The sequence below is a fragment of the Haliotis cracherodii genome, unplaced genomic scaffold (genome assembly GCF_022045235.1).
Source record: "Haliotis cracherodii isolate W230 unplaced genomic scaffold, xgHalCrac1.p SCAF_5, whole genome shotgun sequence".
Classification (NCBI taxonomy): domain Eukaryota; kingdom Metazoa; phylum Mollusca; class Gastropoda; order Lepetellida; family Haliotidae; genus Haliotis; species Haliotis cracherodii.
Window position 1 is genome coordinate 68,294,034 of NW_027266308.1, and position 24,931 is coordinate 68,318,964.

The window sequence follows — 24,931 nt, forward strand, 5'->3', positions numbered from 1 at the left end:
TGTTAACACTTGTCTTTGTTCTAATACTTTATATAAACATTTATGATTCATGATCCCCTCCTTTTTTGAAGGGTAGACAAGATCTATATTCCGAACAGTGTATTGCGAGGCAACTCGGCCCTTTGCCAACACCATCCCGTGTTTCGTCATGCTACATTAGGCCGAATATTGACAGCCTTAAATTATGACTATTATGCTCATGCAGTTATTGAGAAATAGCGACAAAATACATTTTCTAGCTTCATGGTACGATCCTAGGTACAGTACACGATATGATTAACGGTACGATACACGGTACGATATACGATACGATATACGATAGGATCCACGGTATGATATAAGATACGATATACGATATGATCCACGATATGATTCACGGTTCGATACACGATACGATATGATCCACGGTACGATATACGATACGATAAACGATAGGATCCACGGTATGATATAAGATACGAAATACGATATCATCCATGATATGATTCACGGTTCGATACACGAAACGATAGGATTCACGGTACGATACACGGTACGATATACGATAGGATTCACGGTATGATATAAGAAACGATATACGATATGATCCACGGTACGATACACGGTACGATATACGATAGGATCCACGACACGATCTACGGTACGATATACGTTATGATCCACGGTACGAGACACGGTACGATATACGATATGATCCACGGTACGATATACTGTACGATATACGATACTATATACGATATGATCCACGGTACGATACACGTTACAATACACGGAACGATTTTTTGAGATGCTACATGGTACGATACACGATACGATCCACGGTACCATGCTGTAGAATATTGAAAACAAACCGTCAGGGAAGTACATGTATATTGAACTCTTAGACTTCCAATAACAATACTAATTTTCAGTAGTCCAGAGATAAACTGTGTAAATATAACCCCGTGTATTCGGAAGCTAAGAAAAACATTCGCTAATCACAAGAACAAATGTAACACATCTCACTCACTTATAAAAGACAGCTTTATCTTATGGGCGGTGGGGTAGCCTAGAGGTTGAAGAGTTCGCTCGTCGCGTCGAAGAATCCTGGTTCGATTCCCTACAAGGGTACAATGTGTGAAGCCCATTTCCCGTGTCCCCCGCCCTGATATTGCTGAAATATTGCAAAAAGCGGCGTAAAAACATACTCACTCACATTATCTTAAAAACAAGCCTTCATCTGAGTATTTACAATGTCTGTGTGACGCCACACCCCTTACCTCGTTATAGAGCGAGTAATCGCGAAGGATAGACATCGCCTTCCGAAAACGTATGATGTCCGAAAACATATGATCTGACGATATATTTGCAAAAAATAGTTTCATTGTTATCCTATCAATAAAAGCGCCTGTAAAATATACAGGTATTTGCGACATATACAATTGTTATCATGGTGTGAAATAATTACTCTTTGACTTTCTTATTGTTATGACAACAGAGCTATCATAAGAAATCGGTTCGTGTGCGTTTCATTTATATAGCTTTACCCCGTTTAATAAACCGATGTTTTACGACAACTATACGCCACGCGACCACTTTACGTTATTTAAATATGGCGGCCTCGTTCATGCGGCATGAAAACACTACATGACAAAGATACATAGAATATCTTGTCAAGTAATAGTTTTATGTTCAATTTAATCACATGAATTACACCTAGGACACAATTAAATCATTATGTCAGGCGAAGGTCGTAGATCAACCGCGGCACAGTTCTTTATTGAGGAGGATGCAGAAGCAGAGCAATCCACATCGACGTATGAACGGGTAAACGCTTTCAATAATTTCATAAATATTTAAGGCGCTGTCATTGAAATGATCAAGGCTCAAGGCACTTGACTGTGGTAGCAACTCGGTATAAGGACATACATATATATTTAGCGTGTATCACTCTGCTAATCAGGGGTAGACACCTTTAATTATAGATACTAGTCGGCAGCTCATTTGAAAATAAGTATGTTTTTGAGAAAACAACCAGTGCCGCTAGATTGTCACTAGTCTACGACTAACGGGCTAGTGGTCGTGTTAAAACCCAGCATACTCAAGCTTTATTACATTGCATTACAAGATTAGAAATGATCATTTCCTTCGCTCCATTTTGATTGACATCTAGTAGGTCTAATATTGACGGTCAACATCCATTAGAAAAGACGGAGCATCTTCAGAATACAGTGTCTCAAAGACAAGCAGCCAGTTTTAGTGAGAATCCGTCGGACGCAAACTTGCGACCTTCAGATTGTACACTTGTGACTTTATTCTACGGACACTTACGAGTGATCCCGATGCCATTTGGCACACTCGTCCCATTCCGTAATCCACTTGATTCACAGGCAGAACTATTGCTAAAAACAAATACTCACACACTGCTCATCAGTGCTTGATATTGTTAATTTTGATATACTTGATCAAGCTCTTGCAGTCAGTGTATTATTTATGTATCATTCTAAATATGTACAATATTTTCCAGGTGGTCGAGCTCCTCAATCAGGCTTCCTTAGCTCAGAGAGATGCCCAGAAGATCAGCAACCTCAGACAGGTCAGTGTCTGTGTTCATGGGTCATGGGGGGCGGTCGGGTAGCCTTGTGGTTAAAGCGTTAGCTCGTCACGCCGAAGACCTGGGTTCGATTCCCGACATGGGTACAATGTCTGAAGCTCATTTCTGGTGTCCCCTGCCATGATATTGCTGGAATATTGCGAAAAGCGGCTTAAAGCTATATTCACTCACTCATTCACTCATGGGTCATGGTGATGATGTTGTGCTCCATGTCTTTGTTTTAGTTACTTGAGTCTTCAGCTTAAGCATGTTTACTCCCTGTATTCGAAGCCCAAAGCAAGTGTCTTCTGGCTGGCAACCACTTGTCATGGTTGTCGCCATTTTTAGCTCACCTTACTCAAAGTCAAATGAGTTTCTGTCATGTCCTTTTGGGCCAGTGTCATCCACACTGAAAGATATTCTCCACAGAACCGATGAAACTGAACCTTCACATTTACATACTTGTTTGGTACTTAAATAGTTAGGAGCGTGGCTCAACATTATAATCTGTTTCTTGCACTATTTGATATTTTGTCCTTGAAAATATCTGAATCGCAATGGTAATACTTTTGGCCTCAGTATTTATAACGAAAATATCTGAATCGCAATGGTAATGCTTTTGGCCGCAGTATTTATAACGAAAATATCTGAATCGCAATGGTAATACTTTTGGTCTCAGTATTTATAATGAAAATATCTGAATCGGAATGGTAATACTTTTGGCCTCAGTATTTATAACGAAAATATCTGAATCGCAATGGTAATACTTTTGGTCTCAGTATTTATAATGAAAATATCTGAATCGGAATGGTAATACTTTTGGTCTCAGTATTTATAATGAAAATATCTGAATCGCAATGGTAATACTTTTGGTCTCAGTATTTATAATGAAAATACCTGAATTGGAATGGTAATACTTTTGGCCTCAGTATTTATAACGAAAATATCTGAATGATGCATTCTCCCAATTTGCCTGTCACATGCACTCAGTGTAGAATCTTATAAAGTAAATCCCAAGGTGATGCTAAATGACAAGTTTTGATTATCATGGTTACTGGGACCTGATCACTTGATGGCATCTTGAACAATGTGTATCTGTTCTATAAGTATTCATGACATAGGACATGTGAGACATAAGACTTTTAATACAATTGACATATTTGCAATTATTTTGTTTTCAGGTCCAAGAGTTGATCGTCCATAAGGATCCAACACTTCTAGATAATTTCTTAGACGTGAGTACACTCAGGCCTAATGTTCTTTTACTTATACCTAACTCTAAGTGATTACTATGACAAAGACCTGTAAAGATCCGGGTTAGCCTAGGTCTTCAGCAACCCTTACTTGTTGTAAAAGGCGACTATGCTTGTCATAAGAGACCGCTGGAGTATTGCTGAGTGTGGCGTTAAACAGCAAATAAACAAAAAAAACTATGAAAAAGTTGTATGTTTGATAAAACTGTCGTATAAAAGTATATATTTGTGATGAGTGTCATGTCAAGATGTTTTGGTTGACTAAATGTTCTTGTACCTGATAATGTTCCTTGAGTCATTTTGTTATTTTTCCTGATGTCAAGTGCTGTGTTGTTGTTCAGCAAGGCAAGGTACCTTAGTGCTGTGTTGTTGTTCAGCAAGGCAAAGTACCTTAGTGCTGTGTGTGTTGTTCAGCAAGGCAAAGTACCTTAGTGCTGTGTGTGTTCTTCAGCAAGGCAAAGTACCTTAGTGCTGTGTGTGTTGTTCAGCAAGGCAAAGTACCTTAGTGCTGTGTGTGTTGTTCAGCAAGGCAAAGTACCTTAGTACTGTGTGTGTTGTTCAGCAAGGCAAAGTACCTTAGTGCTGTGTGTGTTGTTCAGCAAGGCAAAGTACCTTAGTGCTGTGTGTGTTGTTCAGCAAGGCAAAGTACCTTAGTGCTGTGTGTGTTGTTCAGCAAGGCAAAGTACCTTAGTGCTGTGTGTGTTGTTCAGCAAGGCAATGTACCTTAGTGCTGTGTGTGTTGTTCAGCAAGGCAAAGTACCTTAGTGCTGTGTGTGTTGTTCAGCAAGGCAAAGTACCTTAGTGCTGTGTGTGTTGTTCAGCAAGGCAAAGTACCTTAGTGCTGTGTGTGTTGTTCAGCAAGGCAATGTACCTTAGTGCTGTGTGTGTTGTTCAGCAAGGCAAAGTACCTTAGTACTGTGTGTGTTGTTCAGCAAGGCAAAGTACCTTAGTGCTCTGTGTTGTTCAGCAAGGCAAAGTACCTTAGTGCTGTGTGTGTTCTTCAGCAAGGCAAAGTACCTTAGTGCTGTGTGTGTTGTTCAGCAAGGCAAAGTACCTTAGTGCTGTGTGTGTTGTTCAGCAAGGCAAAGTACCTTAGTGCTGTGTGTGTTCTTCAGCAAGGCAAAGTACCTTAGTGCTGTGTGTGTTGTTCAGCAAGGAAAAGTACCTTAGTGCTGTGTGTGTTGTTCAGCAAGGCAATGTACCTTAGTGCTGTGTGTGTTGTTCAGCAAGGCAAAGTACCTTAGTGCTGTGTGTGTTGTTCAGCAAGGCAAAGTACCTTAGTGCTGTGTGTGTTCTTCAGCAAGGCAAAGTACCTTAGTGCTGTGTGTGTTGTTCAGCAAGGCAAAGTACCTTAGTGCTGTGTGTGTTGTTCAGCAAGGCAAAGTACCTTAGTGCTGCGTGTGTTGTTCAGCAAGGCAAAGTACCTTAGTGCTGTGTGTGTTCTTCAGCAAGGCAAAGTACCTTAGTGCTGTGTGTGTTCTTCAGCAAGGCAAAGTACCTTAGTGCTGTGTGTGTTGTTCAGCAAGGCAATGTACCTTAGTGCTGTGTGTGTTGTTCAGCAAGGAAAAGTACCTTAGTGCTGTGTGTGTTGTTCAGCAAGGCAATGTACCTTAGTGCTGTGTGTGTTGTTCAGCAAGGCAAAGTACCTTAGTGCTGTGTGTGTTGTTCAGCAAGGAAAAGTACCTTAGTGCTGTGTGTGTTGTTCAGCAAGGCAATGTACCTTAGTGCTGTGTGTGTTGTTCAGCAAGGCAATGTACCTTAGTGCTGTGTGTGTTGTTCAGCAAGGAAAAGTACCTTAGTGCTGTGTGTGTTGTTCAGCAAGGCAAAGTACCTTAGTACTCTGTGTGTTGTTCAGCAAGGCAAAGTACCTTAGTGCTCTGTGTTGTTCAGCAAGGCAAAGTACTTTAGTGCTGTGTGTGTTGTTCAGCAAGGAAAAGTACCTTAGTGCTGTGTGTGTTGTTCAGCAAGGCAAAGTACCATAGTGCTGTGTGTGTTGTTCAGCAAGGAAAAGTACCTTAGTGCTGTGTGTGTTGTTCAGCAAGGAAAAGTACCTGAGTGCTGTGTGTGTTGTTCAGCAAGGCAAAGTACCTTAGTGCTGTGTGTGTTGTTCAGCAAGGCAATGTACCTTAGTGCTGTGTGTGTTGTTCAGCAAGGCAAAGTACCTTAGTGCTGTGTGTGTTGTTCAGCAAGGCAAGGTACCTTAGTGCTCTGTGTTGTTCAGCAAGGAAAAGTACCTTAGTGCTGTGTGTGTTGTTCAGCAAGGCAAAGTACCTTAGTGCTGTGTGTGTTGTTCAGCAAGGCAATGTACCTTAGTGCTCTGTGTTGTTCAGCAAGGCAAAGTACCTTAGTGCTGTGTGTGTTGTTCAGCAAGGAAAAGTACCTTAGTGCTGTGTGTGTTGTTCAGCAAGGCAATGTACCTTAGTGCTCTGTGTTGTTCAGCAAGGAAAAGTACCTTAGTGCTGTGTGTGTTGTTCAGCAAGGAAAAGTACCTTAGTGCTGTGTGTGTTGTTCAGCAAGGAAAAGTACCTTAGTGCTGTGTGTGTTGTTCAGCAAGGCAATGTACCTTAGTGCTGTGTGTGTTGTTCAGCAAGGCAAAGTACCTTAGTGCTGTGTGTGTTGTTCAGCAAGGCAAAGTACCATAGTGCTGTGTGTGTTGTTCAGCAAGGCAAAGTACCTTAGTGCTGTGTGTGTTGTTCAGCAAGGAAAAGTACCTTAGTGCTGTGTGTGTTGTTCAGCAAGGCAAAGTACCTTAGTGCTGTGTGTGTTGTTCAGCAAGGCAATGTACCTTAGTGCTGTGTGTGTTGTTCAGCAAGGCAATGTACCTTAGTGCTGTGTGTGTTGTTCAGCAAGGCAAAGTACCTTAGTGCTGTGTGTGTTGTTCAGCAAGGCAAAGTACCATAGTACTGTGTGTGTTGTTCAGCAAGGCAAGGTACCTATGTGCTGTTTAGTGTGATTGTGAATATGAGTCTGGACTAAACATAAAGGTTTGCATATTTGTTTGTAGGAAATTTTGGCTTTCCAAAGTGACCGAGCAGTGGATGTGAAGAGATTCGTGATTGGCTTCATGGAAGAAGCAAGGTAATGATAACCCAAAGACTCTGCTCAGAATAAGGAAAATCTGTAGGCTTTGTGTATTTGAACCATCTTAGTTTACGTTTTACAAGTTCCTTGTTTCTACGTCTTGGCATTTAGAAGATGGACTTATGGATTCCAACAGCATCTGTTTTTTGTGGTATATAATTTGGTCAATACCAAATTTCATGAAATCAATTAAAACAAAATATACTTTTGTATAGTGCCATTATCCAGTTTTACCTGCTGCAAGCACTTGGCGCATGAGTCTCTGTTGTGGAGCATCTAGTTGTTACTTTATACACTTCGCTGAAGAGGTGAGTCTTCTGCATGGACTGCGTGTACTCAACATCTGCGTTCATCTCATCACATCCGGAAGATGGATAAAATATATAAACCTATTTTTCCAAGGAGACCTATAGAAGAACATAGGTGAATTAATGAAAGTTCATATTTGTTGCACATATTTGGTATCCATTGCCTGTGCCATGACATGATGAGAACTGTCTTGCTTCAATGTTTCTTCACAGCAAGAAAGATCCAGAAGTTCTCTCTAAGGTTCTCCCCAGTCTGAACATGCTGTTGGCTGACGAGAATGTCAATGTACAGAAGAAGGTCATCCTGACCTCCATCCAGATGTTCAAGTATACAATACAGGTAGGTGTATATCAAGTATACAATACAGGTAGGTGTATATCAAGTATACAATACAGGTAGGTGTATATCAAATATACAATACAGGTAGGTGTATATCAACTATACAATACAGGTAGGTGTATATCAAGTAAACCATACGTCAGCCTAGCAACAAGGTTGCTGGGGTCATCGAGTGTGCATAAGCTCCTCTCAGTGATCAATCAACTCCACACGCAATGTCGATGAATAAGCCAAGGGGTGTTGAGAGCTTTCAATATTTGTTCGTGAAACGTTTTCCGAGAGTACATAAGCACGCGTTTTGGTATTACACAATGTGTACTACAGCTGTATGTTTATTAAACGGGTGATCTCTTCACGGGCAAGTAATAAATCAAGTATACCATACAGGTAGGTGTATATCAAGTATACCATACAGGTAGGTGTATATCAAATATACCATACAGATAGGTGTATATCAAGTATACCATACACGTAGGTGAATATCAAGTATACCATACAGGTAGGTGTATATCAAATATACCATACAGGTAGGTGTATATCAAGTATACCATACACGTAGGTGTATATCAAATATACCATACAGGTAGGTGTATATCAAGTATACCATACACGTAGGTGTATATCAAGTATACCATACAGGTAGGTGTAGGTCTATCACTTTGTATACATACTGAGTTTCAGAGGATATTATCTTTTGCTATGATGCAAACTATTAAGTTTAAGTTGTTTTGAAAATTTACTTGATTTTCCAAATTAATACTATATCGATAGCAACAAAACTGGCCCTTGTGACTTTGCTTGAAATATATCAACACTTGTCAATAAAAGTACAAGACATCCTCATCAAGTTATAGAGTTTTCCTACTTAATCAAATCCTGCTGATATAGATTTGATATGTAAAGACGTTGGCAACATCCTCTTTAGACAAGGGAGGGATGTGTGTTAAGTGCTGACCCAATGTTTCTCGTACCTGCAGTGGCTGAGCAAGGCCAAGACGCCGACCCCAGAGAAGACGGCCTCATGGGAACAGATGCACACACTCAAAACTCGCCTCTTTGAAATGCTTGACTCGGAAAATGATGGGTGAGAGGCTTTTCTTATCAGTAAGATTATACCATTTATGAACATAATTATTATTTAGTATGAATGTTCATTATTGTTTAATGTTAATGTTTATTATTTATGTTATCTTTTGCATGTTACTAAACAAACATCTCTTTTCTCATTAATCTCGAATTTTGTCATTTGCAGTATCCGAACCCATGTTGTGAAGTTTCTGGAGACGGTCGTCCTGGTTCTGTCCAAGAGATCCGCGGTACGTCAATCACTGCTTTTCATGAAACGCAGTATGACACACTCACAACTTTGTGTCTTTCTCATCACCATGTTGGATGGAAATAGCACATGATGATGGTGATATCTGTTATTATTATTATCCCCCGCCACGAAGTGGAAGCGGGATATAGGAATGGGTTATGTCCGTCCGTCCCTCTGTCACGTTTCGTTTCTGGAGCAGTATTCCTAAACCATGAGAGATATCTTATACATTGGTCTAGTGGTGAACTGGGAGTGATAGCCTTTTGATAGTTTGGGATTTTTGAAAAAATTGTTTTTTAAGTTTTCATGGCAACGACTTTGACTTCACTGAATATGGGGGTAGTACTCCTTTCCAGAGCAGATCTTGAAAAGCGTACAATATTTTTTCACCAACCTTTGTGCATAGATAGGTCTACTGGTAAACTGGTGCCTTTTGATATTTTGGGATTTAAAAGAAAAATTTTTTCGAGTTTCCACAGCAACGTCTTTGCCCAGACTGAAAATGGTGTTAGTGCACGTTTGAGTATTTCATGCTTGTTGTTGTTGTTGATTTTACACATTTTTCAGTGAGAAATATAATCAGACTGTTTTTCAGTGAGAAATATAATCAGACTGTTCTGCTGATAAGAAAGACAATAGTGCTTTTCTGATCACATTTTTTACCACTTCTCATTAATTTAGGATTGGCGGAAATAATAAACTATTCTAAAAACAAGTCTCGCCTTAAATAAACTGAGGTAACCAGACCGCATTCAGTCATTTCCTGAGAATCATTTAATATACAAAACAAAGGTTCCATACACTGCCTACCTGGGTCCACTTGCACAAAGCGGCCTTAGTGCTATGATGATCGTAAATCCCGTTCTTTAAAATAGGCTTACGATAGACATAGCGCTAAGATCACTTTGTGCAAATGGGCTATGGACTAAATGGATGGTGTGTGTGCATCATCATCATCATGTGTTTCCAGGACTCGGACGCCCAGAAGCAGAAGGAAGGTGACGTTTCCTTAGACATGGTGCCAGATGGTCGCCATTACCTCAAACTGAAGAAACTGGAAGACCAGGGCTTGAAAACATTTGAGATGATGCTTCACTTCCTTGGCTCCCCTCACATCTCCAGGTAAGGCCGACCAGACTCCCCTTGGCTCCCCCCACATCTCCAGGTAAGGCCGACCAGACTCCCCTTGGCTCCCCTCACATCTCCAGGTAAGGCCGACCAGACTCCCCTTGGCTCCCCTCACATCTCCAGGTAAGGCCTTCCAGACTCGCCTTGGCTCCCCCCACATCTCCAGGTAAGGCCGACCAGACTCCCCTTGGCTCCCCCCACATCTCCAGGTAAGGCCGACCAGACTCCCCTTGGCTCCCCTCACATCTCCAGGTAAGGCTTACCAGACTCCCCTTGGCTCCCCTCACATCTCCAGGTAAGGCCGACCAGACTCCCCTTGGCTCCCCTCACATCTCCAGGTAAGGCTTACCAGACTCCCCTTGGCTCCCCCCACATCTCCAGGTAAGGCTGACCAGACTCCCCTTGGCTCCCCCCACATCTCCAGGTAAGGCCGACCAGACTCCCCTTGGCCCCCCTCACATCTCCAGGTAAGGCCGACCAGACTCATGACTCTTCATGGGGTTACTGCCTGAAGATCCAGGCTACAATTGGTCTTCAGCAACCATAGCTTTGGTTCAGTGGTCAGGCTCGATTTCTTGGTTGGTGACGTGTATCGTACACTGATGGTGTGGAACTTTCTAATAATATGAGTCACTACATTGTACAGTCCAGACTTGATTATTTACATATAGCTGGAATATTGCTGAGCGTGGCATTAAACAACAAACAAACAAAGAAACTTATGCACGTTCACTTGTGAAAATGATTCCATTACTGGTGTTGTTATTGGCATATTTACATACCAATGGCATGGATTGTTAGTTATGTTTTCAGTATTTTCAGTCACAAGTTTGCAAGTTCAAAAGTCAGTTCTTTAGTTAAGTTTGACATGCAATATTTGATTCACATCAATCTGTTTTGACAGTATTAACCTGATGACTGTGATGGGGGCGTTGACAAACGTGGCTCGACAGAGGCCACTGTTCTTCGACCAGGTTGTGCAGGCCTTTGAAGCCCTCCATGGTAAGTGACATCAAATCTACAAAGCTCCTACGATTAAGACGGGGGTACATACCAAAATTCTGTGCAGGACCATGTCATTCAAAGAATGTTTATATCTACCACTGTTTTAATCTTACAAGATTTAGCTTAGCTTGCAAACACCTGGAGAGATGGGGTAGATCCTGATAGGGTACTATGCAGGGAGCAGAGGTACCGTAAGGCATCATAAGGCCTACTTTTCATTGCTGCTGATCTATGGCCTGATTTTTTTTTTGTGTCTGTTCTTAAGTTTTTGTTAAAACTATTTTGAAAAACCAGTCTGTGATGTTACTAGTTATTTTACTGTCTTTTGATAACAGGGTTTTCCAAAATATAAATGCATTGTGTCCAGCCATGGCTGAAATATTGGTGATATGGCTCACTCACTCAAAAGACGTTAAGAAATGGTTCTTGTTACTCTGTCTGGCACATGGCATTAAGGGGCTAAAACAAGGACTGGTCAGCTTGGAGTCAGTATACTGTGTCACATGCTTGTTGTAAAAGGCAACTAAGGGATAGGGTGGTCAGGCTCGCTGACTTAGATGATTGGTGTCATTGTATCCCAATTGGTAGCCGATGCTCATGATGTCAATCACTGGATTGCCTGGTCCAGATTTGATTATTTACAGACATCTGCCAACAGCTGGAATATTGCTGAGTGCAGCATAAAAGAAGATACCCATGCACTTACTCTGTCCCCATCTGTGATATTGCTGGATTATTTTCAAAAGCGGCATAAAGCAATGCTTACTTGCACATTCACACACAGACACACTGTAGTAATGCTTGATGTTGTTTTCAGTGAACCTGCCACCAACGCTGGCAAAGTCTCAGGTAGCCAGTGTGAGGAAGAACCTGAAGATGCACATGATGAGCCTACTGAAGCACCCCGCCTCCGTGGACTATGTGACCCAGATCACAACACTGCTCACTGACCTTGGGGCTAGCCAATCAGAGGTAAGTACACACTGAGGCCTCGTCTGGTAGCTAAAACAATCAAAGACAAGGGGATTTACAACTTTTTATTGTATTTCCAGCTTCTGTCTAAATTCTATTGAAATGCTGTAATCGATATTGTTCTGCTTGAAATTCTCGTACATTAACCCAGACATAGCCATCGCTTTGACACTGTCATATAATAGTCTGTAACTGATTAACTTGTGCAAACATAGAGTAGGTCCACGGTATCCTAACTGTCACAATATGGCTGAAATATTGCTGAGATGACGTGTCAATACTTGTATACACCAGTGTATCGTCTCACCAAAACCATGAACTACAGTAATCTACGGTTATAACAAGATAAACTGACTAGTGGGGGCTTCACCAGTAGATAGGTAGCTATTGGAAGCAATTGTAATTGTTACTAGTTTCGCGTGGCTTGCGCTCATCAGACACAAATGGACCACTAAGTTTAGATCGTTATAACCGTAGTTCGCGATAAGTATATGTACAGCAGCTATACAGCAAATGGCCGGAACCACAAACGAAGTTTGTTTTATCCGTCAGTTCGTTAGAAGCATGTTCATAATAAACATATTTTACTGTAGCTTAATATACCCCACACCACCATGTGACAGTCACATTCATACAGACTTCTAATGTCCCAAAGATCCTAATGTCCCAAGTTGACTTGATGTTATGAACTAGACTTGTAAAGTTTAATACATGTGTTCGGTGTCTCTTAATACATGATTGCCCGCACTTCAGGTGAGCAAGTTTCTGCCCAAAGTTGATGAAAGTCGGAAGAGGAAGAATGAGGAGCCGTCAACTTCAAGCAAGAAGGCTAAGGTGGAGGTGGGTGTCTGATGGTCATTTGTTCCGGTAGGAGTCACATCGTGGCTATTCCGGGTTCGAATAGGTCCCCAGCAACCTATGCTGGTCTTAAGGGGCTACGTAGTGGATCAGATGGTTGGGCTTGGTGACTTAGATGAAAGTGTGTCATCGTACTCTGATCATTGCTCACAATGTCTGATCCAGACTTGATTATTAACAGGCCGCGTCAGCTTGAATATTGCTGAGTGCGTCAGTAAACAACAAACACATATTGTAGGATTCTGTGACAATTTTGATGAGTAACAATCTTTCAAGAATTGTTGATTGCTTCAGCCTGATATTGTCGTGTTTAAGTTATTCCATGATCTTAAAATCTAGAAGTATTTGAAAGACAAACATAACCTCATTCATCAATAAGGTTTTCTATAACCTGTGTTCATCATAAGTGAATAAGTTTGGTTTAACACGTCTTTTAACAGTATTCCAGTTATATCAAGGCATGTCACCTAATGTGTGAGGAAAGCCTGAAGTGAAGCCGGTATCAAACGTTTACCACTTTGGTGAAACCCACGAGCATGGGTATGGAGTAGACAAACCTAGAGACATAATCAGCGCGAAGTGGGATTCGAACCCACAATCATAGTTACTGGCTTCCCCAAGGGACACTGCCCTGACAAGCACATTGCGATGCCTTAGACGACTGGGCCACCCCTGCCCCCTAGAAAGGATTAAGAGAGGAAGGTGTCTTCTCAACATCCATGACAACTCAAACTTAATGCTAAATTAATGTCATATTTACAGGAGGATGCTGCAGATGAAGAAGATGATGACATTGGAATGACGCCATGGTCAAGTCGTAACGAGTCCAACCGACCAACCGGCGCCAGTCGTCAGACTGCCATCGATATAACAGCTGATGATCTCTGTCCTCGTCTATCTCCCCAGAATGTGGCTGATCTGGTCCTCCTGAGTATGGTAGGCAGGTTACACTGTAAATAGCTTTGTCCTGTAGGATAGGAGAGTTACACTGTAAATTGCCTTGTCCATTGTCTTCACTTCCCTCTGTCTTCTCCAGGTGATGCTGCCAGACACGGCCCCTGCCCAGTTCCAGGCCACGTACACCCCCATCGCTGCTGCCGGCACCGAGACACAGATTAGGCATATAGCCCGTCTCCTGGCAACACAGCTGACCATGGCCGGCATGGGCAAAGGACTTGGAGAACTCCAGAGATCGGTCGGTACCAAAACATCCCTGGTTGTAGATTTATATCCTTTGAATTTAATCATCCTCTGTAAGATACGAAAATATTGAAATGAATTTAGCCATCCTGTCTATTGTTCAATGACCTGACTGTTGCAGGCCATGGAGGCAGAGATAACAGGTGACGGAGACACTTCTCCTGCCTCTCCCATGAGCTTTGAACCAACCTCACCAAAACAACTCATCCAAACACTAGTCGGTAAGTTTGTTTAGAGTGGGCAATGCAACCTGCTCAGATTACCATGTCGTCTGTGACACTCACGTATTGAGTGTTGTGCCAAAATAAATAATGCATGGACTAACTCTAACCGTCCACAAAATGTAATCATGGTCTAACTGTAACCATGGTCTAACTGTTTCCATGGTCCTACTGTAACCATGGTCTAACAGCATTAGAACTTGGCACTAGTCCTATAGTCCTTGCCAAACAGCCCAGTAGTTAAGGTATCATAAAGACAAGTAGATATTTGCCATTTTTAATGTTATCATTATAAGGACTAGTGGACCACTGTTAGTTTCTACCACTGGTCTAACTGTCACCATGGACTAACTGTAACCATGGTCTAACTGTAACCATGGGTTAATTATAACCACAGTCTAACTGTAACCATGGGTTTACTGCTCTTGTTGTATGTTTCAGGGGGCACAGTGAGCATCACTGAGTTCAAGAAGCCGGAACCAATCGCTGCCCCGGTGGTGAGTCTCATGAAGGACAACACTCTTTTATCGGCTGCTAGCTGAAACATTGCTGCAGAAATATTGCATACCTCTCGTTAACAGATTGGAAATGGTAATATGTTCAATTCCAAATCAAAGTTTGATTTTGTTTTGAAAATGCAGTTTTGTGTAACATGTGTAACATGGTGTAACTCAGAGCTGCAACACACGATGCAGTCATGTCCATTCCATGCAAGCACCTGCTCGTGAGGGTTTGAATCCCAGACCCACGCCGGTGTACTATGCAGAGTCATGTCCCTTCCATGCAAGCACCTGCTAGTGAGGGTTTGAATCCCAGACCCGCGCCAGTGTACTATGCAGAGTCATGTCCCTTCCATGCAAGCACCTGCTCGTGAGGGTTTGAATCCCAGATCCACGCCGGTGTACTTTGCAGAGTCATGTCCATTCCATGCAAGCACCTGCTCGTGAGGGTTTGAATCCCAGATCCACGCTGGTGTACTATGCAGAGTCACGTCCATTCCATGCAAGCACCTGCTAGTGAGGGTTTGAATCCCAGACCCGCGCCAGTGTACTATGCAGAGTTATGTCCATTCCATGCAAGCACCTGTTAGTGAGGGTTTGAATCCCAGATCCACGCCGGTGTACTTTGCAGAGTCATGTCCATTCCATGCAAGCACCTGCTAGTGAGGGTTTGAATCCCAGACCCACGCCGGTGTACTATGCGTGTCCTCATGTGTTCACTGAGGTGGGAAACTTCTTTGTTCTCACTGATAACCGTTACTGTTGTATGTCTAACATTTACCCAGGGTGCATCAATCAATCATGTCATCAATTTACAGATATTTTGTATGCCGAAGTTCTATTATGAATCACATAATCACTGTCCATAAGTTATTGATTATTGATCAGTGACATAAATGATCGTTCATCAAAGTTAAATGATGCCTGTTATGACCACCCTTCAGGTCCAGCCCAGGAAGGGGGTGATCCGGCAGTTCAAGCTGTCCTCCGTGACGCACCCCTTGGACTCGGAGAAGCTGGACTACATGACGCTGGCCACGGTCAAGAGGGTCTTCAACACGGAGAGTGAGTTGACCACTTGGTGCACATCGGTTCTCCTACATCCATGAAATGACATCCTATGATTCTGTGTTTGAATCCTAGTTTAGCCCTCCATATGATCCTTGGTGTGTCAGCACCATACCCATACTTGTGGGTTTCTCCCAGGCGGTAAATGTCCAAGACCTGCATCACTTCAAACTCACTGCCAACATGAAGATCACATGCTGTGATATTTCTGAAATACTGTTCAGTGTGGCATCAAGGCAAACCTACTTACTCCTTGTTATATAAACCCGTTAAGATCCAGGTAGAGAATAGGTCTTTAGCAACCCATGCTTGCCGTAAAAGGTGACTATGCTTGTCGTAAGAGGCGACTAACAGAATTGGGTGGTCTGGCTTGCTGACTTGGTTGATACATGTCATTGTATCCCATTTGCATAGATCGATGCTCATGATGTCAATCACTGGATTGTCTGGACTAGACTTGATAACTTACAGACTGCTGTCATATAGCTGATATATTGCTGAGTGCGGCGTTAAGCAACCAACCAACAAACTCCTCATTATCTGATTCTACTTCCAGAGATTGCTGTGCAAGCCCACGTGCCAGCAGCTCGCACCAAGATCCTTGCCTGTCTGACTGCAGCCTTTGGGGGAGAGCTTAAAGACGGTCAGTTGATGCCTTGTTCCAAACTAGACTATAGTAACAGCAGCTAAGGTATATCTTTTATCATGTGTGGATAGTGTTTCTTTAGGGACATTTAGAAGCTGCTATGATGAACAATTGAGATAGATCTATGGATATACAACCTCTTTACAATGAAGACGATATTTAGGTGTAGATACTTACACCGTTAACAAGCATGTAATGTACAGGAATATGAAGTAGGAGAGAGGAAAAAACACCCCCAACATTCTTAAAGCCATAGCAGATCTTTAATAACACCAGATGGTCCCACTGGTGCAGTATACCACATCATATGTGATTGTGCTGACTCTTATGCTGGAGGGACCTGTGAAGATTCCGGGGTAGAATAGGTCTTCAACAACCCATGATTGCTGTAAAAGGTGACTATGCTAACAGGATCGGGTGGTTAGGCTCGCTGACTTGGTTGATGCATGTCATCGATCCCAATTGCGTGGATCGATGCTCATGATATTAATCACTGGATTGTCTGGTCCAGACTTGATTATTTACAGACCGCTGTCATATAGCTGGAATATTGCTGAGTGCGGCGTTAAACAACAAACCAAACCAAACCAAACCAAACTGGAGAAACGTCAGGGCCTCTCCCAATAAGAATTAAGGAACATCAAACCTCAGTACAAAACAAGGACTCCAAATCCACCATTCTGACCATATCAAGAATCAGTCAGCCTTGTATAAACATCAATTATTCACATGTATAACCTTCCTACTTCACATTTCCTACTTACCAAATACAACTCCTGCAAAACTAGCTGTGATATTTGGTAATCTGAACAGGATGTCGCATAATTCTCCAGATGCTGTGAAGGCTGTTGTTAGCCACTTGCAGTAATTTCATGGCACAAAACTTTCCAGATTTACAGTATATGAGATGTATGGTATGGAAAAACATAGGGCTAATGATCTACTTATTCCCCCAAGTGATATTATATGACTTGAGAATCTACAGCAGTTACAGTAAACTTCCATTACAGAGGGATCTGTTACTGACAATATCACCAACTAATTCTCCCCCAAGTACCATGACCGCTTCCTGAGGCATGATGGTATTTGCAGTTTATTGTATGCACCTCATTCTTGTTGAATGTAAATTCTAATGCAATTGAGTGAGAAGATCCGTATTTGATGATTTTAGTGATGCAGACATTCATCTTTGAAGACCTGCGGAACCGTGCCGACTTGGCGTTTGCGTGGTTGTTCCAGGAGTACGCCAACTGCCAGGGTTTTAGCGTGTCGGCGCCGCTGGGGGAGCGGCCCACGCTGCACAGCTATGATGAGTGTCTCACCCGGCTGCTCACCGGACTCCTGGAGGCCCAGGACCAGAAGGACGGGTGAGGACACACGTCCCGCTCATTGTGAGGACATGAAAGGCCGATCATTTGATATTCGGGGGGTGGGGGGAGGTAGGGGGGTGGCTTGGCTAATGCTGGACTGTTAAATCGCAACTCACTGAGGCTTGTTGTCCTGCACCATGCCTAGAGTATTGATACAGACTGCAGTACGCTATTCCCTGGCCATGTGGCTATCCAGCTATAAATGAGGAAAGCTTCAGGATTCTTATGGGCTGTATTTATGCTGATGAAATGTTACATGTAGACTATTAAAGTCATGATTTTTGGGGCGAGTTTTAAGTCCTGTCAATCTGAAGGCCAAATGCTCTGTTTACAGGTTGTTTGGTCGTCTCATGATGGAAGCCCCGTTGATCACAGACAACGCCACTCACATCCTCAAGCGATACTGTCAGGACCCGGTAGGTTGTTCTCTTGTCTCGCCTGTGTTTGATGTTTCACACACCTTGAAAAAGAAGACAAATAATGCATGAATGGTGCTTGTATATCGCTAGACAGTTCAAGGAATGTTTCGAAATTCCACAGCCATCTAGACGTAGTAATGCCAGTATGTGTACGACTGTTAACATCAAGCTTTGGGTCTGACTAGACATAGGAATGGCTATGTGTGTACTGTATGTGTACTGTATGTGTGCTGTATGTGTACTGTATGTGTGCTGTATGTGTACTGTATGTGTACTGTATGTGTACTGCATGTGTACTGTATGTGTACTGTATGTATACTGTATGTGTACTGTATGTGTACTGTATGTATACTGTATGTGTACTGTATGTGTACTGTATGTGTACTGTGTGTGCTGTATGTGTGCCCGTATGTGTACTGTATGTGTACTGTATGTACAGTATGTATACTGTATGTGTACTGTATGTGTACTGTGTGTGCTGTATGTGTGCCCGTATGTGTACTGTATGTGTACTGTATGTACAGTATGTATACTGTATGTGTACTGTATGTGTACTGTATGTGTACTGTATGTGTACTGTATGTGTGCCCGTATGTGTACTGTATGTGTACTGTATGTACAGTATGTATACTGTATGTGTACTGTATGTATACTGTATGTGTACTGTATGTGTACTGTATGTGTACTGTATTTATACTGTATGTGTACTGTATGTGTGCTGTATGTGTGCCCGTATGTGTACTGTATGTGTACTGTATGTGTACTGTATGTACAGTATGTATACTGTATGTATACTGTATGTGTACTGTATGTATACTGTGTGTTCACTGTATGTGTACTGTATGTGTACTGTATGTGTACAGTATGTGTACTGTATGTGTACTGTATGTGTACTGTATGTATACTGTGTGTTCACTGTATGTGTACTGTATGTGTACTGTATGTGTACTGTATGTGTACAGTATGTGTACTGTATGTGTGCTGTATGTGTACTGTATGTGTACTGTATGTATACTGTATGTGTACTGTATGTGTACTGTATTTATACTGTATGTATACTGTACGTGTACTGTACGTGTACTGTATGTGTGCTGTACGTGTACTGTACGTGTACTGTATGTGTACTGTATGTGTGCTGTATGCGTGCCCGTATGTGTACTGTATGTGTACTGTATGTGTACTGTATGTGTTGTATGTATACTGTATGTGTACTGTATGTGTTGTATGTATACTGTATGTGTACTGTATGTGTACTGTATGTGTGCTGTATGTGTGCTGTATGTGTTGTATGTGTACTGTATGTATACTGTATGTGTGCTGTATGTGTACTGTATGTGTGCTGTATGTGTACTGTATGTATACTGTATGTGTACTGTATGTGTGCTGTATGTGTTGTATGTATACTGTATGTGTACTGTATGTGTACTGTATGTGTTGTATGTGTACTGTATGTATACTGTATGTATACTGTATGTGTGCTGTATGTGTACTGTATGTGTACTGTATGTGTGCTGTATGTGTTGTATGTATACTGTATGTGTACTGTATGTGTACTGTATGTGTACTGTATGTGTACTGTATGTGTTGTATGTGTACTGTATGTGTACTGTATGTGTTGTATGTGTACTGTATGTGTACTGTATGTGTGCTGTATGTATACTGTATGTATACTGTATGTGTACTGTATGTATACTGTATGTATACTGTATGTGTGCTGTATGTGTACTGTATGTGTTGTATGTGTACTGTATGTGTACTGTATGTGTACTGTATGTGTACTGTATGTGTGCTGTATGTGTTGTATGTATACTGTATGTGTACTGTATGTGTACTGTATGTGTACTGTATGTATACTGTATGTATACTGTATGTGTGCTGTATGTGTACTGTATGTGTTGTATGTGTACTGTATGTGTACTGTATGTGTACTGTATGTGTACTGTATGTGTTGTATGTGTACTGTATGTGTACTGTATGTGTTGTATGTGTACTGTATGTGTTGTATGTGTACTGTGTGTGTTGTATGTGTACTGTATGTGTTGTATGTGTACTGTATGTGTTGTATGTGTACTGTATGTGTTGTATGTATACTGTATGTGTACTGTATGTGTACTGTATGTGTACTGTATGTGTTGTATGTGTACTGTATGTGTACTGTATGTGTACTGTATGTGTTGTATGTGTACTGTATGTGTTGTATGTGTACTGTATGTGTTGTATGTGTACTGTATGTGTTGTATGTGTACTGTATGTGTTGTATGTGTACTGTATGTGTTGTATGTGTACTGTATGTGTTGTATGTGTACTGTACGTGTTGTATGTGTGTTGTATGTGTACTGTATGTGTTGTATGTGTACTGTATGTGTTGTATGTGTACTGTATGTATACTGTATGTGTACTGTATGTGTTGTATGTATACTGTATGTGTTGTATGTGTACTGTATGTGTTGTATGTGTGTTGTATGTGTACTGTATGTGTTGTATGTGTGTTGTATGTGTACTGTATGTGTTGTATGTGTGTTGTATGTGTACTGTATGTGTTGTATGTGTACTGTATGTGTTGTATGTGTACTGTATGTATACTGTATGTGTACTGTATGTGTTGTATGTGTACTGTATGTGTTGTATGTGTACTGTATGTGTTGTATGTGTGTTGTATGTGTACTGTATGTGTTGTATGTGTACTGTATGTGTTGTATGTGTACTGTATGTATACTGTATGTGTACTGTATGTGTTGTATGTGTACTGTATGTGTTGTATGTGTACTGTATGTGTTGTATGTGTACTGTATGTGTTGTATGTGTACTGTATGTGTTGTATGTGTACTGTATGTGTTGTATGTATACTGTATGTGTACTGTATGTGTACTGTATGTGTACTGTATGTGTTGTATGTGTACTGTATGTGTACTGTATGTGTACTGTATGTGTTGTATGTGTACTGTATGTGTACTGTATGTGTTGTATGTGTACTGTATGTGTACTGTATGTGTTGTATGTGTGTTGTATGTGTACTGTATGTGTACTGTATGTATACTGTATGTGTACTGTATGTGTTGTATGTGTACTGTATGTGTTGTATGTGTACTGTATGTGTACTGTATGTGTTGTATGTGTACTGTATGTGTTGTATGTGTGCTGTATGTATACTGTATGTGTACTGTATGTGTTGTATGTGTACTGTATGTGTTGTATGTGTGTTGTATGTGTACTGTATGTGTTGTATGTGTACTGTATGTGTTGTATGTGTACTGTATGTATACTGTATGTGTACTGTATGTGTTGTATGTGTACTGTATGTGTTGTATGTGTACTGTATGTGTTGTATGTGTGTTGTATGTGTACTGTATGTGTACTGTATGTATACTGTATGTGTACTGTATGTGTTGTATGTGTACTGTATGTGTTGTATGTGTACTGTATGTGTACTGTATGTGTTGTATGTGTACTGTATGTGTTGTATGTGTGCTGTATGTATACTGTATGTGTACTGTATGTGTTGTATGTGTACTGTATGTGTTGTATGTGTACTGTATGTGTTGTATGTGTACTGTATGTGTTGTATGTGTACTGTATGTATACTGTATGTGTTGTATGTGTACTGTATGTGTTGTATGTGTACTGTATGTGTTGTATGTGTACTGTATGTGTTGTATGTGTACTGTATGTGTTGTATGTATACTGTATGTATACTGTATGTGTACTGTATGTGTTGTATGTATACTGTATGTGTACTGTATGTGTACTGTATGTGTACTGTATGTGTTGTATGTGTACTGTATGTGTTGTATGTGTACTGTATGTATACTGTATGTATACTGTATGTGTACTGTATGTGTTGTATGTGTACTGTATGTGTTGTATGTGTACTGTATGTGTTGTATGTGTACTGTATGTGTTGTATGTGTACTGTATGTGTTGTATGTGTACTGTATGTGTTGTATGTATACTGTATGTATACTGTATGTGTACTGTATGTGTTGTATGTATACTGTATGTGTACTGTATGTGTACTGTATGTGTACTGTATGTGTTGTATGTGTACTGTATGTGTACTGTATGTGTACTGTATGTGTTGTATGTGTACTGTATGTGTTGTATGTGTACTGTATGTGTTGTATGTGTACTGTATGTGTTGTATGTATACTGTATGTATACTGTATGTGTACTGTATGTGTTGTATGTATACTGTATGTGTACTGTATGTGTACTGTATGTGTACTGTATGTGTTGTATGTGTACTGTATGTGTACTGTATGTGTACTGTATGTGTTGTATGTGTACTGTATGTGTTGTATGTGTACTGTATGTGTTGTATGTGTTGTATGTGTACTGTATGTGTACTGTATGTGTGTTGTATGTGTACTGTATGTGTTGTATGTGTACTGTATGTGTTGTATGTGTACTGTATGTATACTGTATGTGTACTGTATGTGTTGTATGTGTACTGTATGTGTTGTATGTATACTGTATGTGTACTGTATGTGTACTGTATGTGTACTGTATGTATACTGTATGTATACTGTATCTGTGCTGTATGTGTACTGTATGTGTACTGTATGTGTTGTATGTGTACTGTATGTGTTGTATGTGTACTGTATGTGTTGTATGTGTACTGTATGTGTTGTATGTGTACTGTATGTGTTGTATGTGTACTGTATGTATACTGTATGTGTACTGTATGTGTAATGTATGTGTACTGTATGTGTTGTATGTGTACTGTATGTATTGTATGTGTACTGTATGTGTTGTATGTGTACTGTATGTATACTGTATGTGTACTGTATGTATACTGTATGTGTACTGTATGTATACTGTATGTGTACTGTATGTATACTGTATGTGTACTGTATGTATACTGTATGTGTACTGTATGTATACTGTATGTGTACTGTATGTATACTGTATGTGTGTTGTATGTGTTGTATGTGTACTGTATGTATACTGTATGTATACTGTATGTGTGTTGTATGTGTTGTATGTGTACTGTATGTATACTGTATGTGTACTGTATGTGTGTTGTATGTGTACTGTATGTATACTGTATGTGTTGTATGTATACTGTATGTGTACTGTATGTATACTGTATGTGTACTGTATGTATACTGTATGTGTGTTGTATGTGTACTGTATGTATACTGTATGTATACTGTATGTGTGTTGTATGTGTTGTATGTGTACTGTATGTATACTGTATGTGTACTGTATGTGTACTGTATGTGTTGTATGTGTACTGTATGTGTACTGTATGTATACTGTATGTGTACTGTATGTGTACTGTATGTGTACTGTATGTGTACTGTATGTGTTGTATGTGTACTGTATGTGTACTGTATGTGTACTGTATGTGTACTGTATGTGTTGTATGTGTACTGTATGTGTACTGTATGTGTTGTATGTGTACTGTATGTGTACTGTATGTGTACTGTATGTATACTGTATGTGTACTGTATGTGTACTGTATGTGTACTGTATGTGTACTGTATGTGTTGTATGTGTACTGTATGTGTACTGTATGTGTTGTATGTGTACTGTATGTGTACTGTATGTGTACTGTATGTGTACTGTATGTGTACAGTATGTGTACTGTAGGTGTTGTATGTGTACTGTATGTATACTGTATGTGTACTGTATGTATACTGTATGTGTACTGTATGTATACTGTATGTGTACTGTATGTATACTGTATGTGTACTGTATGTATACTGTATGTGTACTGTATGTATACTGTATGTGTTGTATGTGTACTGTATGTATACTGTATGTGTACTGTATGTGTACTGTATGTGTTGTATGTGTACTGTATGTATACTGTATGTGTACTGTATGTGTACTGTATGTGTACTGTATGTGTACTGTATGTATACTGTATGTATACTGTATGTGTACTGTATGTGTACTGTATGTGTTGTATGTGTACTGTATGTGTACTGTATGTGTTGTATGTGTACTGTATGTGTACTGTATGTGTACTGTATGTATACTGTATGTGTACTGTATGTGTACTGTATGTGTACAGTATGTGTACTGTATGTGTTGTATGTGTACTGTATGTATACTGTATGTGTACTGTATGTATACTGTATGTGTACTGTATGTATACTGTATGTGTACTGTATGTATACTGTATGTGTACTGTATGTATACTGTATGTGTACTGTATGTGTGCTGTATGTGTACTGTATGTGTACTGTATGTGTACTGTATGTATACTGTATGTGTACTGTATGTATACTGTATGTGTACTGTATGTGTACTGTATGTGTACTGTATGTGTACTGTATGTGTACTGTATGTATACTGTATGTGTACTGTATGTATACTGTATGTATACTGTATGTGTACTGTATGTGTACTGTATGTGTACTGTATGTGTACTGTATGTATACTGTATGTGTACTGTATGTATACTGTATGTGTACTGTATGTATACTGTATGTGTACTGTATGTATACTGTATGTATACTGTATGTATACTGTATGTGTACTGTATGTGTACTGTATGTGTACTGTATGTATACTGTATGTGTACTGTATGTATACTGTATGTGTACTGTATGTATACTGTATGTGTTGTATGTGTACTGTATGTATACTGTATGTGTGTTGTATGTGTACTGTATGTGTGTTGTATGTGTACTGTATGTATACTGTATGTGTACTGTATGTGTA

The 24,931-nt window shown here is 40.5% G+C and overlaps 1 protein-coding gene across 3 annotated transcripts in view; it reads left to right on the forward strand.

Annotated features, from left to right (window-relative positions):
* Positions 1-1,603: 1,603 nt before the first annotated feature.
* The window catches only part of LOC139442120 (symplekin-like), a 39,813-nt gene continuing 16,485 nt past the window's right edge, over positions 1,604-24,931 (forward strand). The window contains exons 1-19 of one of the 3 annotated variants that reach the window (XM_071222921.1): positions 1,604-1,806; positions 2,507-2,575; positions 3,754-3,807; positions 6,830-6,903; positions 7,428-7,554; positions 8,532-8,638; positions 8,807-8,870; positions 9,843-9,994; positions 10,905-11,002; positions 11,823-11,977; positions 12,731-12,817; positions 13,598-13,771; positions 13,872-14,030; positions 14,157-14,256; positions 14,698-14,753; positions 15,701-15,821; positions 16,381-16,467; positions 17,642-17,837; positions 18,175-18,256. In XM_071222921.1, coding sequence (XP_071079022.1) covers positions 1,717-1,806; positions 2,507-2,575; positions 3,754-3,807; positions 6,830-6,903; positions 7,428-7,554; positions 8,532-8,638; positions 8,807-8,870; positions 9,843-9,994; positions 10,905-11,002; positions 11,823-11,977; positions 12,731-12,817; positions 13,598-13,771; positions 13,872-14,030; positions 14,157-14,256; positions 14,698-14,753; positions 15,701-15,821; positions 16,381-16,467; positions 17,642-17,837; positions 18,175-18,256 — 2,052 coding nt within the window. In that variant the 5' untranslated portion in view covers positions 1,604-1,716. Of the gene's footprint in view, positions 1,807-2,506; positions 2,576-3,753; positions 3,808-6,829; positions 6,904-7,427; positions 7,555-7,600; positions 7,611-8,531; positions 8,639-8,806; positions 8,871-9,842; positions 9,995-10,458; positions 10,468-10,904; positions 11,003-11,822; positions 11,978-12,730; positions 12,818-13,597; positions 13,772-13,871; positions 14,031-14,156; positions 14,257-14,697; positions 14,754-15,700; positions 15,822-16,380; positions 16,468-17,641; positions 17,838-18,174; positions 18,257-24,931 lie in introns of those variants that run through there. The other 2 variants (XM_071222922.1, XM_071222923.1) reach the window with 2 other exon arrangements.